The sequence below is a fragment of the Cibotium barometz genome, chromosome 64 (assembly GCF_041138505.1).
Source record: "Cibotium barometz isolate CiBa-2024 chromosome 64, ASM4113850v1, whole genome shotgun sequence".
In the NCBI taxonomy this organism is placed as follows: Eukaryota; Viridiplantae; Streptophyta; class Polypodiopsida; order Cyatheales; family Cibotiaceae; genus Cibotium; species Cibotium barometz.
Window position 1 is genome coordinate 24,282,206 of NC_141109.1, and position 16,866 is coordinate 24,299,071.

The following is a 16,866-nucleotide window of genomic DNA, read 5'->3' on the forward strand; positions in this document are numbered from 1 at the left end:
ATATGTGCATATGCCAGATGAGTTGCATACCAAGATAGATCCAAAGGCAGAAAAATGTGTGTTTATTGGGTATTTCCTTGAGCAAAAGGGATATAGATGCTATAATCCTGCTATACGTGAATTGAGGGTAAGAGGGGATGTTGTATTTGATGAGATGAGTAGCTGGTATGCTGCTAAAAAAGATGTTATTGGGGCTTATGTGGAAACATGGTTGCACAGAATGCAAGTCAGCAATCATAGTCATTGAGTGGACCAGGAGAGTCCTCATCTAGCGGTTTTGTTGATAGAGCATGGAGTGGTAGGTTATGTCATAATACCAGTCCTGGAAATGTTGTTTGTACATCACATAAAGGCAAAGAGAAAGTGTTTAAGCCCCTTAGTATGCCTGATATTTCTACAGGGCATTCTCTTTTTGATGGAGAGTCTAGTGGCTCGAAGATGAGCCTTGATGAGAGGAGCTTGGGATTCCAGCAATGAGGACACCTGGTGTGAAGAAGGATATGGAAGCCATGAATGCAAAGTTACAAAGATCTGGAAGAGTCAAAAACCCTGTGCAGAGGTCGACTTATGATGGTTATGTGGCACATCACGATGCTTATATGGCAAAAGTTGTGCAGGTTATAGAACCCACATGTTTTGATGAGGCTATTGGGAATGTGTGTTGGGAGAAAGCTATGGATGAGGAGATGGATACACTGTATGGAAATGAGATTTGGGATTTGGTGCCATTTCCTGAAGACTAGAAAGCTATTAGTTGTAAGTGGGTGTATAAGGTGAAACATAACAGAGTGATGGTAGCATAAGTAGGCACAAGGCTAGATTGGTTATGCGCAGACACATGGGATTGATTATGAGGCGACATTTGCCCCAGTTGCAAAGATGGCAACTATGAGAGTTGTGATTGCAGTGGCTGCAGCTAAAGGCTGGTTTTTACATCAAATGGATGTAAAAACCATCAAATGGTTTTTACATCAAATGGCTGCAGCAGCTAAAGGCTGGTTTTTTACATCAAATGGATGTAAAAAATGTGTTCTTGCATGGTGACTTGCAAGAAGAAGTATATATGGATCTACCACCTAGTTTTGGAGGATACAGGTCACCCAAAGTATGTATATAAGCTTCGTAAGGCTTTGTATGGACTGAAGCAAGCTCCATGAGAATGGCATGACAAGATTGTTGAGTATCTTGTCACTATTGGTTTCCATATGGCAGATGAAGATCACTCCTTGTATGTGCACAAGAGTGATAAGGGTATTGTGATCATTACCATCTATGTAGATGATCTTATTGTTGGGAGTGACAACTTGGATGAGATTAAGCATGTGAAAAGTCTTCTCAAAAGGAAGTTTGCGAGATGAAGGATTTGGGAGATCTGCGCTACTTTTTGGGAATTGAGGTCATTTGCACACCTGATGGTATTTGGCTATCACAGAGAAATTATGTATTGGACATGTTGTCCAAGTATGGGATGGCTGATTGTAAGTCAATCTCAGTGCCATTAGATCAAAATGGCAAGCTTAGTGTGGATGTAGGTTATGTGTTAGAGGATACCACTATGTAAAAGAAGATTGTGGGGAGTTTGATCTATGTCACAACAGCAGGCCAGATTTGAGTTACAGTGTTAGCTTAGAGAGCCAATTTATGTAGGTTCTGGGCAAACCACATCTTAACAATGTGCGACGCACACTTCGGTATTTGAGGGCCACTGTTGAATCATTGGAGCTATATGGGTACACAGATGCAGATTGGGCAGGTAGCATCTCAGACAGGAGATCTACCAGTGGATTTATGTTTTCATTAGGGAGTGCTGCTATGACATAGAGCAGCAAGAAGCAACCCACAGTTAGCTTATCGAGTACAGAGGTAGAGTATAGAGGAGTTGCAATGACAGCATGGGAGGTAGCTTGGTTACGCAAGCTCCTTGCTGATTTGGGGTTGTGATAATCTTAGCAGTATAGAGTTGCCCAGGAACCCAGTTTTCCATGTGCAGACGAAACACATTGAGGTACATTACCACTTCATCAGGGAGAGAATCTTGGTAGCAACAACAGGCGACATCCACTTGGCCTAAGTTAGCACACAGGATCAAGTCGCTGACATCTTCACGAAGGCCTTGGGAGCTGAGAAGCTCCATAGATTTTAAGATATGCTTGGAGTTTATGAGCTAGAGTTGAGCTTGAGGGGGAGTGTTGAGATGTCAAGCTCAACATGAGCTGACACTGACGAGGCACCTGCATGACTGTTCGACATTTATATCACTGGCGGGTTTGGTAGCTAGCACCAACATATCTTCGCGCCAGAGATTCTACAGCTGGACTACACTGATGACTAGTCCACACCTACCCACTCCTCTTAGCTTGTTCACATTATGGACTAGTTGTATATACTCTATTATGTCTGTTAGTCACTTTATCTTCTTTGTAGACCTCTTTTGTTGTGTGAAGAAGAAGAATTTTCAGCCCCTCACCTTGTGTGTTCTCTTCCAGGGTTTGTGTGAGGTGTGTGTGCTTGCAAGAGCTCAAGCTCTCTTCTCCCTTGCATATTTTCATTTAGAACCCACACATTTTCATTCCCTTTATAGAATCCATGTGCTTGTAATAATTTCTTTGGAAATGTTGTTGTTGGGACCTTCTGGGATTCTATGGAAATGGGCTAGTAGATAGGGCAGTGCATAGTGGTGGTTTAAAAAATGTAATACATGGCAAGGATGCATGGCAAGGAGAGGTCTTGTGGTTTTCATTGGGAAATAAACATGGTCGAGCATGGAAGATGTATCAAGCCAGCATATCAAGAACATAAGATGCTTTGCCACCACAAGTGAAAGAATGCCATTTTTGAAAGCAATGCGAATATTTATAAGAACGAGATTAATAGGTTTTGGAGCAAAGGTTCGGTGAAGGATGGTGAACTACCTACATTGGAAAGTTGGTTCCACTACTGGGATGTGAGGGTGTCACACTAAGAGGAATAGTTTTTTGTGACAAGATGAAAAATCTAGGTTTGTTCGGATAGTGAACCTTTTTGAGACTTTCAAGTATGCAAGCAGCACATGGTTCTTCAAAGTACATTTCACTCTATGAAGCATGTGCTTTGGACCTTACAATGACTCCTTTACAGAGTGCACATTACAAAATTTCTTTTAAGAGTCGAAAACACTTGGGATCTAAGTCCAATTTGTAGGACTTGAGAGACATGATCTTGTCATGAAGTCAAGGAATACTTAAATCAAAAAGTGGTAGATTTAACACATGCAATAATGGAAGAGGTTGTCATTCAATCACTTGAAATGAATAGGCCATACATGGAAGAGACAAGTGTTTGGAATGTCATCAGAGACGCTGACAACCATAGACTTGAATACTCAACAATTACTACCAAAAGAGTTACAGGACAAAGAAGCCATGCATGGAATATGCCATACATGGAAGAGACAAGTGTACATAGAAAGAGGGATAGCCATAGGCTTGAGTACTAAACAATTACTATGAAAAGAGTTATCATGGGAAAACGAAAAAAACTCCAAGAACCTTACAAGATGACACTTTTTGCAAGGAGTCCAGTGTTGATGATGCTGATTGGGCTATAAGAAGAGCATAACCACATAGTGTAGTGGCATGCTTTGGGTACTTGTCATCAACTAGTTTTTGATGTGGTGCACTTATTAAACGAATTGGGAAGGAGAGCAATCATGTGGTACACTTGTTAATGAATTAGGAAGGGAAGTAGTAATGAGTGTCATTCAAAGGAAGGCGAGAATATCATAGTGATACATAAGAGAAATTATTTTGGTTCTATAATATAGTTGAGTCTCCCATACATGGAATGTAGACCATTCGATTGTTGGACTACGTGAGAATTCTCTTGATGTTTGGAAAATTGCAACATGTATGCATGTCACAAATGAGGAGAAGGAGAGACTAGTTAATGCTTGCTTTGCACTCAAGGAAGAGGGTGAGCCAATATTATCAACCTTAGGGAGCGAGAGAGCTCATAATGCTGGCCATGCTCATCCAACTCGCAGGGATGGAACATTGATTAGATGCGAAGTAAGCTAAACAAAGATTTTAAAGATAGGATCCAAAGAGCAGTTTCAATGGAGGCTGAGGTGGTTTACGAGAATATTATTGCACCCAATGTGATACATATATTTCATTTGCATACTAAAGGATCCACTGAAAAGGGGCTAACATATTTCGTTACTATTTTTGAATTGCCACGATGTTCTTGCAAATATTTCAACCAAAGGGAACCAAAGAGGGTTGCTTACATACCATGCAAACACATATATTTATCTTCATCAGGGTGTTGGGCCTAAGTGAGGGTCTAAGTGATGTTGTTCATGAGTTCATGCACCCCACAACACTAACACAAATTGAGCTTTACTAGACTTTGTGTTCAATGGCTATTTATGAGGGTTGCCAATTTTGCCTATGTTATATGGCTTATTCACATGAGTACCCAAAACTCAAAACTGAACCAGGTGAGCATGGACATGGATAACTTTCTCATAAAGTTTACAAATTTTATAGTGCCTTTACATGACATTTATTGCTTATTGCCCTCATATATCAGTTGACCAATGAAGAAACGGGAAATTGAGTGAGAAGCTTGAAGGGAAGAACTTGACCAACATGTACCAGTGAATAAACTAATCTATGTAGGTTACAAAATCTTAACTCTAAGACAAGAAAAGGACCACTTTCCTAGTTAACCCAAAATGGGGTTAACATTCATGCTAAAAATGAAGGATGTAGGGCACACATGGATATTGACTATGACTCCCAAATTAGAATACATTTTAAAATGATTAGGTTAATCAAATAGAGAAAAAATTGGTGAGTGGCATTTTGTTAATGGATGTCACATAGATTTTATATATCGATCCATTGATATCCAAGTGATATTAAATGTGAAAAATAAGAGAAAACATCTCATAAATGTACATTATTATCCTTGGATATCCATTGATATCCAAGTGATATTAAATGTGAAAAATAAGAGAAAACATCTCATAAATGTACATTATTATCCTCATAAGTTTTTGTTGCACCATGAAATGATGTCTAAGAATTGGTATTAAGTTGATGTTTCATTGCATTTGCAAGTGCCATTAGCCAAGGATATGGATGCAGGAATTTCACTTTTTAAGAAAACCACCTCTATGTAAAGGGTTATTGGAATAAATGGTTTAGCTTTAGGATTATCTTTAACCTTTATGGTGGGTGCTTTTACAAGGAGTAAAAGGGACTAGATAAGTTAGTCAGAAATAGGAGTCTAGGTGGCATGGGTCAAGTGGGCACCCTATTTGAAGAGGTCTTGGAGGTGGCCTTAGATGCTCTCAATGGGGCACTAGACATCGGCGCCTTCTTCCACCTCTCCCTATAAATTGGGAGGTCACACTTAGCTCATTAGAACCATTGTTTAACTCTTGTATTAGCACTTGAAAGGGCTATGTGCCTAGTTCTTTGTGGACTACATCTTGTGTCTTCTTGAGTTATCTTGTTGCTTAACACGCTTATGGAGTGCTTGAAGGTTCATTGGTCTATTTCTAATATGGTATCAGAGCCTTGTTGTATGGCACATTGGCAACACTCTCTATGTGAGTTTTATTCTTGATCAAGTACTTGGTGAAGCATGTCTAGCTTGTGGTTTAGCTCTTTGTGATGCATGTTTAGGTAGGAGTTAACTTTGTGTTAAGTTCCTAATCTATTCATTGATTTGGACTTATCTTAGTGAGGATAGAATCCTATGTGGAGCTATTTAACTAATTAAGTCATCATTATGTTTCATGTCTCTCTAATCATGCTCTTTAATCCTATAATAAGAAGCATTCTCTAAACATTGTTAAGAGAGTAGAGGCTAATATTTTATAGGGCTAAACTCTATTTTGAGTGAGTAACCATTTCTTATTTCAAGAGAGAAAGGGAGAGAGAGAGAGAGGGAGAATGATGAACTTCACTTCTCTGAGAGAAAGGGAGGAGGAGGGTGCTTTGTGATAAAACTTTTCTTAGAAAGAGAGAGAGTTTTGAGCCCTGCATTTGAGAGAGTGTTTCATTCAATCAAGAAGCATTACAACTGATCTGTTTTGCTGTTGAGGCCAATACAGAAGCTGCAAAAGAGACTGTTCTTTCATTGATGTCTGACTGAAGGACAACAACTGCAGCCATAAAAGTGGAGAATGTTGCACTACATCAAGTAGAAGCAATGGCCACAGAAGAGTGTGGTTTACTGTGAAGGACATCTTGGAGAGTGCTGATCGACTGACACAGAGTGGGGTCTGCTACGAAAGACGTCTTGGGGAGTGCTGGCCGACAAGAGTGCTGACCAACTGATAGACAGATGCAGTGGTCATCCTACAGTGGTTGAGAGAAGCTTCAAACTCTTGACTGATATCATTGGGTGTGATCTGTGGCTGCAGATGAGAACTGACTGAGGCTGAGAGTCAGTAACAAGCGACTCTGACTGCAGCAAAGAAATCAGTAGTGGCCGAGTGACAATGGCAAAGCAACTCTGACTGCAGCAAAGAAACCAGTCATGGCTGGGTTACAGTGGCACCAGTCGTGGCCGAGGCAAGATGGAAAAGTGACTCTTAGTTCAGCTTGCGATCGAAAAACAATTAATAGCTGCTCAAGCGCAAGGCAGTGAGCAGACAGGCGGAAGGAGCGAGGCGGTGAGTCGTCTGTAAGCAACGCGGCGAGCTGTGGTGCTGGGGCAGGCGCCGTTTTTCTTCGTAAACGGTGGAAGGTGAGTTGGAAGATTCTCTAAAAAGGTGGGAAAGGTCAAATATGGAAAGATTCCATATTTGGAGGTTTCTTAAATCAAATGAAATCACTTTAATGCACCTTTCAAAATAGCTATTTTTTGGTGGGTGGGTCAACCATAGTATATCTTTGTGGGGGTCCTATTTGGGGCAAGTTTTGTGTACACTCATTATTGTGAGAAGAGAAAATCACTTGTAAAAGGTTCTTAGTGGGTATGATGAAATGAACATAATAGAAATTTCTTCAGATACCAAGAAATCAAGAGTACAAGGGGTGGTAGAAGTTTCTTCACATTCGTCCGTTGAGTTTCAAAATACTCAAGCACGGGTCGAGAGGGACTACGTTGCAGCTCAAAGCACAGAGGAGGTCACATCCAAAAAAAAGGGAGCAGACTTCTAGAGTAAAACAAACTGTCAGACAAAGGACAAGGCATTTTGATACACTTCGGGTTGGGCAACCTAAAAATCAAAATTCAAAAAGGGAGCAATCGACTGGGAAAAGAGAATCAGACAAGGAAGGAGCAGAAGAAAATCCCTGGTATTATGGGGCTGCCCTAGCTCAAGGACTTGGAGATTTCTTAGCTTCTAATGTGGAGCTCTATGGCTATGGTGATGGATTCTAAAACATTGGTTTTACCATTTGACTTGTATTAATCTTTCAGTTGTTTCTAAATAGCCAAAGTTGTTTGATTTTGCTTAATCTTGCTCTTCAAAATCTTAGTGATAGGGAAGGACTTCTTTGAAAAGAGTGATAGATTTGATGGTACAAAGTATCACACATGGTCCATAAAAATGTAAATGACCATGGTAAAGAAGGACTACTGGACCATAACAAAGGGTGATTACAAGAAACCAACCAGGGATACAGAGAGGCACAAAAAGTTTGGGAAGCACTTGACATGAAGGCTCTGGCCTTCCTTGTCAAATGATTAGATGACACTCAAATACCACAGGTAGCAAGTGCTACTTCAACTAATGAAGCATGGACTAGGCTTAAAGGTATCTTCGTTCAAACTAATGCTGCTTCAAGATTGTGGTTAAGAAAGAGACTGTATAGACTTGACATGGGAGACAAGGATAATGTTACAACCCATCTAAGCAATATAAGAAGTCTTATGAATCAACTTTCAGGGGCAGGGATAATCATTACCGAGAAAGAGGCTGTTTTTGTGTTGCTTTCTTCAATGCACCCAAAGTTTGATAATGTGGTTGGTGTTATTGCCAACCAAATTTAACCCTTGTTAGTGCAACATCTCATTTGGTCATGGAAGAAGCTCGACTTGGAGTTTCAACTGATGGCATTGAGTCCTCAAGTGTGGAAGTACCAGTTACAGAATCTGCCACCATGATGTCCAAGGAAGAGAAGAAAAAGAAGAAGAAGAAGGGACCCAAACCTTGCTTCTATTGCAAGAAGAAAGGTCATATGATCAAAGACTGCTTTCAGAAAAAGGCTGATGAAGAAAATTTGAAGGAGATTAAGGACAAGGGCAAGGAAGAGGCCAACACGGTCATTATTGATTCAAACTATGCTTTTTAGCAAAGGGCTGAATAAACATTGTAAATACTTTTAGCCAGTGGGCATTTTTATGTTTTTGTGTGTTTTCAAAGAACTTGAACTTGTGGTGGGTGCTTTTACAAGGAGTAAAAGGGACTAGATAAGCTAGTCATAAATAGAAGTCTAGGTGGCATGGGTGGTGTCACATGGCATGGGTCAAGTGGGCACCCTATTTGAAGAGGTCTTGGAGGTGGCCTTAGATGCTCTCAAGGGGCACTAGACATCATGGATGATGTCATGGAAGTAGGCGCCTTCTTCCACCTCTCCCTATAAATTGGGAGGTCACACTCAGCTCATTAGAACCATTGTTTAACTCTTGTATTAGCACTTGAATAAAAGGGCTATGTGCCTTCTTTGTGGACTACATCTTGTGTGTCTTCTTGAGTTATCTTGTTGCTTAACATGCTTATGGAGTGCTTGAAGGTTCATGGGTCTATTTCTAATAAGGGTACCAAAATTATGTCTAAATTACAGGCTTTTAAAAATGTGTGCGTGTGCATGTGCGTGTGCGTGTCGTGTGCGTGCGCGCAGGTGCACACACACACACATGTGTGTGTGTGCATATAATATTAGAAGCTTTAAAAATATATACATATGATGTTTATAATGACTATAAGCAATGTATACATAACTAATGGAACATCTAGATCTTGCACTTGAATGATATCATACCTCGATAATTGATATTTGTAAGGTGATACACTATTAAAGTAAGACAAAGAAGTGACAGTCGGCCATTATTATTTAGAGGTAATAATGTGCTTGAATTAAAGGCTTAACAACTCTTGGAATAACATTGATACATGGGCATATAATGTTTTCCTGGATTTTCAAAGGGTTAATATATGTTCTTTAATGTGAATGCATGCATTAAATATATGACCACTTTCAAATTATGTGTTTAAAACATAATGTAATGAAATATGTGTATTTTCTTCACTTACACAAAATCATTCAAAATCGATTATAAAATTACCGTGACATCATTCTAGTATTCACACCTGAATAGTATATGTATGGGAAAGCTTTTGAGTACCACGATAGGCAATCTTTTGTACAAAACACCAGTGCTCATTTCTCCAAGCCTTATAGAGAGGCAAAAGGCATGGGCTATAAACATCATTGTTTTGAAAGTAGGACAACAAAAAGTTTTCAAAAGCAAATATATTTGGGTTTGCCTTTTTCTTGGAAATTTTATTTTCTTATTGAAAAGTCAAAATGTTTCCACAACTACTTGGCCTCCCCTTCTCCACTTTTAGAACATTCTCTTTCAGTGTAGGGCAGTGAATTGCCTGCTGGATCCTTAACATGGTGGTGAAGGCCACGGATAGAGAAGACTTAACTTTACTAGTGGATATAAAGTTATCTCTTTTCAATCATCAAAACAAAGGATATAATGTTTTAGCGTATCTTCAATCATCAGATTAAAGGCTACTTGCATATGGGCTAAGGCACAACATAGGAATCAAATTCAAATTATCAATATTTCCATTAACCTATAAATTTTTTATACGATCCATAATCATTATTGCCATTAGCCTATAAATTTGAGATAAAATCCACAATCATTATTGAATATTCCACATTATTATTAGTGGGGCCTTGGTCAAGTAACTTTCATACCACATTGTCCAAAAGGGATGAGCTCAAATCCCAATATTTACACTATAATATACATACAATTTAAAGAGAGATTTTGTGCTTCCTATAGCCTCCATTTTTGTTACATTTTTTAAAATCATACAGAAAATGAACCCCGAATGATTTTGTGTTTACTACAGCCTCCATTTTTGTTACTTTTTTTAAACGATACAGAAAATGAACCCTAAAATGCAAGCATTTTGTATTACTGAAGCCAACAAATATCTTGTAAATTGTAAATGAAAATAATAAAATTAAATTTATGAAAATTTCCCAATCTTATGAAAGGAAGAAGCTATGAATAAACCTATTTTTAATGAAGCTATACAATTTGTAAGATTTGGACTTAATTTTGTGGTGAATTCTCATTGGTGATGTGGAATTTCCGGATTTAATAAATATGGATACGGCATGTGTAGAAGGGCATGTACAAAACTATGGTTACAAAAGGCTTTATGAAATTATTTAAGAAAATGTAGGAGGCCGATGATCCATCCCATCAAAGCTTTTGTGTGAGCACGAGCAGCTCGGGTTCCGTGTTGTTAACAATTAATTGGATGAACAGTGCATTTTTAGAAAAATAATAATAATTCTCGAATTTGTTTCCGAGTATCGAGATATTCTGACATCGAATTAGGAGTTTTTCTTTTCAAATTATCTAGGATTTTATTTTTTTGGGGGGAAAAAGGGTTTGTTTTACTTGTAAAAGCCCAAAATTAAAACAGATTTAAATCCATAGAATTACATGTTAAAGTGAGTATTTATGATGTAAATCAAGTGTGATTTTTTCCCCAACACACTTTAACATGTAATTATATATAGTTATATATATATATATATATTGTTGACCAATTAATTAATTAATTAATTAATTAATTATATATATATATAATTACATGTTAAAGTGGGTTTGGGAAATATATGTTGTTGATCAATTAATTATTAAATAATTAATTGATCAACTATATATATATATATATAATTACATGTTAAAGTGGTATTGAGAAAGAATCACACTTGATTTACATCATAAATACTATTTGCACACAGAGCGAAATTAAAGTTTTGTCAAATATAAAAAAGTATAAATATATAAATAGTTAATTGATCAAAGTTTTGTCAAATATAAACAAGTATAAATATTTAAATAATTAATTGATCATACATACATACATATTTTTGAAAGCTTAAAAAATAAAAATCCTCACATGGCGGGAATTAATTTTACCCAAGGAGCTTTGGAGAATGAAATAAACACAATAATTAAGTATGTGTTCAGAACTCTTACTTTATTAAACACGGATTAGTTAATTATAATTAAAAGTTGGCAATAATCATTTGTTAATTTCAAGTGAGTGGGTTGCAAATCTTACGGTTCTTGCGCGTGAGTTTGACTAGGAATGAATTAAAAATTTAAGAAATTAAACCCCCAAAGCATTTAATTTTTTATGGGGAAATAAAAATCCAAGGCCTCAATTTTTGGTTCCAAGGTGCAGCGCAAATATCGCTGATTTTTTCACTGATTACATGCCACACAAAGTGATACAATCATTTTTCTAGTCTGCAAAAATTAATTAAATAAACATTTTTATGCAGTCCTTTAAACATAGAACACTCATAAAGTTCTAGTACCTCATTTTCATTTTCACATTTTTAAAATTAAACATATATTTTTTATTTAAATAAAATACACCATACATTATAGGTTTAAGGTGCCCATGGCAATGTGTGCAATTATTTTTAACCGTTTTCAAGCAAGTTTGTTGTGAGTGAGATCCTTGGAAAAGCCCATTCGATTGGATTTCACGACCAAGAGGTTGAGTGTGAGGAAGGTCACCCAATTATTAATTCAATCTTTTAGTCTTAAGAATAGTGTCGTAAAGTATCCTTTAGTCTTAAGAATAGTGTGGTGAAGTAGTAATGCCAGAGCGGTAACCCCTTGGCTTGTCGGCGTTTCTAGTTCAAATCTCACGCTTGCATTTATTTATTTATTTATTTTGCAAGGAGGTTCGTTTCTTTAATCGCACCCCTCACAAGGTGAGAGGGGTTTCAAATCCATGCCTGCACTGTAGAGCGCGAACGCTCTGTCGCTATGCTAACTCCCTTGCCGCAAGCCCCTACATATATTTAATATAAAAAAACCGTGCGAATATGGTACCAAAATGTTTTTTGTATTTCCATTAAATATATTCTGTGAGATTTTCAAGAATAAGAGTGTTTTTCTAAGGATTCTAACCCTGGCACTATATATAATTAATGCGTTTCTTTTTTTGAAAATATATCAAACCCTAGCATCCGCATATACTTACAAAAAGAAGAATAGAGTATGATGTGATTGTTATTACCACACACATCATCGTAAACTCAGCATAATTCATTAATTATACTCCTTACTCCTATTAATAATATCGTTAATAAGCACAGTCCATATCATATGTACCCTTACTTAACGTAATAAGGTTATTAATATGAAACGCTAACCAAGCGCACTCCATATCATATGTACCCTTCCTTAGTGTAATAAGGTTATTAATATGAAACACTCACTAACCACATTCCATATGATAAGCTCATTAACCATACTTCATGTAATCCGCTCATTAATCACACTCCTTGTGATGGACGTTCAGATCATGTGATGTGAATTCGAACTGCTCTAAGGTACAAGTATGATGTCATGTCTGCGAGAGTAACATTAAAGAGAAGTGGAGTAGGGATATGAGGTCTAGGTAAGGGTGTAAATTTTAGAGTCACATAAATGAATAAAGTGGACTAGACCATGGTCGTAATATATTATAGAATGAGGTTGGGATTGAGAATTGTAATAAGATTACCATTACTACACCTCAATTGCATGCGAATCAAAGTATTAGACATGCGTAATTAAAGTGCAACGGGATTTATTTTTCAAGTTCAATGAGAATGCTATATTTTAATGAATCCCTTGCACAATGCACACAAAAACATCCAATTTAGAACTACTAGGTCGACTTATATCACTTAAATATATACTTGAACTTCTCATGAAAGTTTGTGAACTTGCACTAACTGATGCATTTTGTGTAAGTATTAATGTGATGAATTGACTCTTTTTAACTACCATTAATTCTTGATAAACCAAATATTGAAATGGGCTAATTTTGGCTACCATTAAACATTGATTGGATGAAAAAACCATCTAATTAAGAATATGTGTGAATAAAAAATACATTTTTAAAATTATTAATTATATATGTGTGAAATTAGTAATAATAAGATGCATTTTGAAAGCTGATAAATATCTATGAAATTTTTTAAAGGTATTAATTATACAAGTGTAAAATTAGTGTGGGTAGCCAGCCTAAGTCATTGTGATTTGACTTGCTTAATGGTGGTATATCTAGCCACCTTAGATTAGGAAAAATCTCACAACACAAGGAAAATTTTGAATTTTGGAACCTTAAATTAGGAAAAAACTCACAACAAAAAAATAGTTGAGTCGATGGAGATGATCTTACATGAGAAGAAAAGGGCTAGATAAGCACAAGATTACATACATTGTAGAGGACTTCAATCAAATAAAAATTGGTGTATATAGTTTTGTCCTTCATGCTACCATATCTAAAAATGTATATTTAAGGTTATGGAGTCTCAATAGGGCAATTTAAGGGGACAACTTCTTAGCATGTGTAATTAAGGTTATGGAACCTTAATAGGGCAATGTAAAGTTATGGAACCTTAATTATGCATGCCACCATATAACATGCATAATTAAGGTTATGGAACCTTAATTATACATGCCACCATACAACAAGGCATAATTAAGGTTATGGAACCTTAATGACAAATTAAGGGGACAAAGGGCGCTAAGAACCAAGGTGGTTGCACGATTAACTAAACCCTAAAATTTGACCCAAGGTGTGGGTAAAATCAAATTTGACCACCAAAATTTTCACAATCATTTAAATAATTATATCAAGTTGGAAATTTTGAGAAAATTACATCATTTCAGTGTAGTCTCCTAGGATCATCGCCTCAAACTCCTCCACCTCGTGTCTAACCCAGCAATCAAGTAGTAGAAGAACGGCTCTTCATTTCCACATACATCTCTAATATATTAAATTAGTCCTTAATCTCAGTTATTAATACTTGTCCTTGAGCCTTAATTAATACTAAATTAGCACCCTTGGGCCTTAATTACTATCCTCCATGCACCCCACATAGTTTCTTCATGTGAGCTTCAGCATCTTAACTCCATCTTAATCCATACCACTTCATCATTATTGAGCTTTTCAGCCATAATTGTACTTACTAATTCTTCAATATTTAAACTGCTTCTTAATCCAATAATCTTGCAAGTTAAGGGGCTATATTAGCATACTATTTGCCTAGCTTTTTAGCTTGTGCTAGTGTGTGTTACTGCTTCAAATCAACATGGGAAGCTTTCAAGCTAGTTATCTAAGGCTAGTGCTAAGCTAAGTACTGTGTATTCTTGTTGGTGAACGCTAAACCTGGCCATTATTCATCACATTTTAGTTCAACTATACAGTTTGGAGCCTAATCTCTACATAATCCCTGCTCATTAGCAGCTTTTAGGCAGAATTTGGAGCATAAGTACCATGTAATGTATGCTCATTAGCAGCTTTCATCAGTCACAGTTTGGAGCGCAAAAGCAGCTATATAATATTTGCTTATTAGCAGCTTTTAGCCAGCTTAAGTACAATAATGCAATGTTTGCTTATTAGCAGCTTCTAGGTACAGTTTGAAGCAATAATTATCATGCAATATTTGCTTGCTAACAGTCTGTATTGATCTCTCTCTCTCTCTGCCTCTCTCTGTGTCTGTCTGTCTCTCTCTCTCTCAATTTGCAAGCAAGCTGCCATGGCTTTCTCATTTGCCCATCTTTTCCTTTTCATCCTTTTGAGCTTTATGGCCACCACCCTAGTACCCTCATCAATTCTGGCCAATTCAACCCACAAAGACTACTCCCTTCCTTCCACTCAACAGCCCACCATGAGCTCCTCTGAGCTAGAGGCTCTCTACCAAGTCATGGAATCAATTGCAGGCGACACAGACTGGAGGTCCCTACACCCTCAGCCTTGCACCCATGATGCATGGCCAGGGGTTGTATGTGAGCAGCTAGGAGATGAAGGTGATGGTGCTGATGCTGATGGCCTCATGCATGTGACCAGGCTCGATTTCGGCTACAAGCCCAACCCCACATGCATGGCCAATGCCACCCTCCCTCCATCCATAGGGGGGCTCCCCTACTTGCAGAGCCTCTTCATCTTCGAATGCTTCACCGACACCAACACGACGATCCCGACGGAGATCGTGCATCTCGCGGCCTCTCTACAAGAGCTAAGCTTGAGGTCCAACCCTGCCCTGGTGGGGCAGATCCCAGCCCAATTGGGAGCTCTCTCATCCCTCCAAGTGCTTAGCTTGTCTCAGAATAATTTACACGGAAGCATACCGCCGTCCATGGGCAAATTATCCAACTTGGAGCATCTGGATTTGAGTTACAACATGTTAAGTGGGGTACTACCTCAGGAGATAGGCAGCTTGAAGAGTCTTGTGATACTTGATTTGAGTGTTAATGCACTAATGGGGCCAATCCCTTCATCAATAGGGGGGTTAACTATGATACAAAAGATGGATGTGAGCTTCAATGCATTGGAAGGGTCAGTTCCAGATGAAGTGGGGAACCTCAGAAACTTACAATTTCTATCAATGAGTGATAATGCACTCACAGGGCCTTTGCCACCCTCCTTTGCCAATTTCTCCAACTTGCAGTATCTGATTATGGATAATAATCCCATTAAAGGGCCCATCCCAATCTTTTTAGGCCAATTTAGCAGCATCTTAGCACTAACCCTATCTAATTCTGGCTATGTGGGATTAATACCAGAGGAGTTGGGCACCTTGGCCAACCTTAGTGTCCTTTCATTGGATAGAAATAATCTAACTGGCCCCATCCCAACTGGGCTGGCCAAATTGCCTCACATTTATGCACTAAATTTGAGCCAAAACTCCTTGACTGGCCCTGTCCCTTTCACACCTGCCTTTGTCCACAAGCTGGGCAGGAACCTTGACCTCCAAGGAAACTCTGGGCTGTGTTCACACTGGGCCTTGCCACAAAATAGTACCACAGGAGAACTCATGAGGCTTTGCAGTGAGCTCAATGGCTCTGGATACTCAGCTTTTTTGAACTCATCACAGCAATCATGCTCCTGCCCAACTCACTTCTTCATCTTAATCTGCAATTTAGCTGCAATATTGCTTGCATTTATGCAGTTAATTGCAGCCTAATCACCGAATTATCATGATTATCACCTCCAAAGCAGCCTAACCACCTCAATTATCAGGATTATCACCTTAATCAGATCATCACATACTGCATTGTACAGTCTCTAGAAATTAGCTCCCATGGTGGATTGAACTTGGTCACTGGATGGGGTTTCTAGCACATTTTGGCAGTGATTAGTAAGCTAAGCTATAGGATTAGTTGCAGTATTAGTAGCAATACAGTACTGATCATATGATAGTGTCTCAAACGTGTTGAGGCTCAAGCAATGTACTATATTATAGAGTCCTTTTTTCTTTTTCTTTTTTGCTGTGAGCAGTTTTGCACTTTTGAACCAATTTTGTAAATGCTTGGTTGGGCCGAGGTTAATGCAATTACATCACGATAATATACATTTTCTACTTTTAAATTTCTGTCACTTCACTTCTGTTATATTTCTGAAAGTGATTAATTTAAGGTGGCTCTCTCATGTGTACCATAGGTGAGAATAATTTTAGTGGGGTAAACCGTGATTATGTGTACCATAGGTGATAATAATTTTAGTGATTATGTGTGGTCTATAACATTTTTTTTGGGTTTTTTTGGGGCTGGCTGGAAATTCTTTAAAAAACTAAATAAGAATGTTAA

General features: G+C 37.9%; 1 protein-coding gene across 1 annotated transcript; it reads left to right on the plus strand.

The window, feature by feature from the left end:
• The first annotated feature begins 14,442 nt into the window (after positions 1–14,442).
• On the plus strand, positions 14,443–16,596 carry LOC147603448 (uncharacterized). The gene has a single exon (XM_086796865.1). It carries the CDS (start codon positions 14,817–14,819, stop codon positions 16,242–16,244), a length of 1,428 nt encoding a protein of 475 aa, XP_086652991.1. The 5' UTR covers positions 14,443–14,816; the 3' UTR covers positions 16,245–16,596.
• Positions 16,597–16,866: the final 270 nt, after the last annotated feature.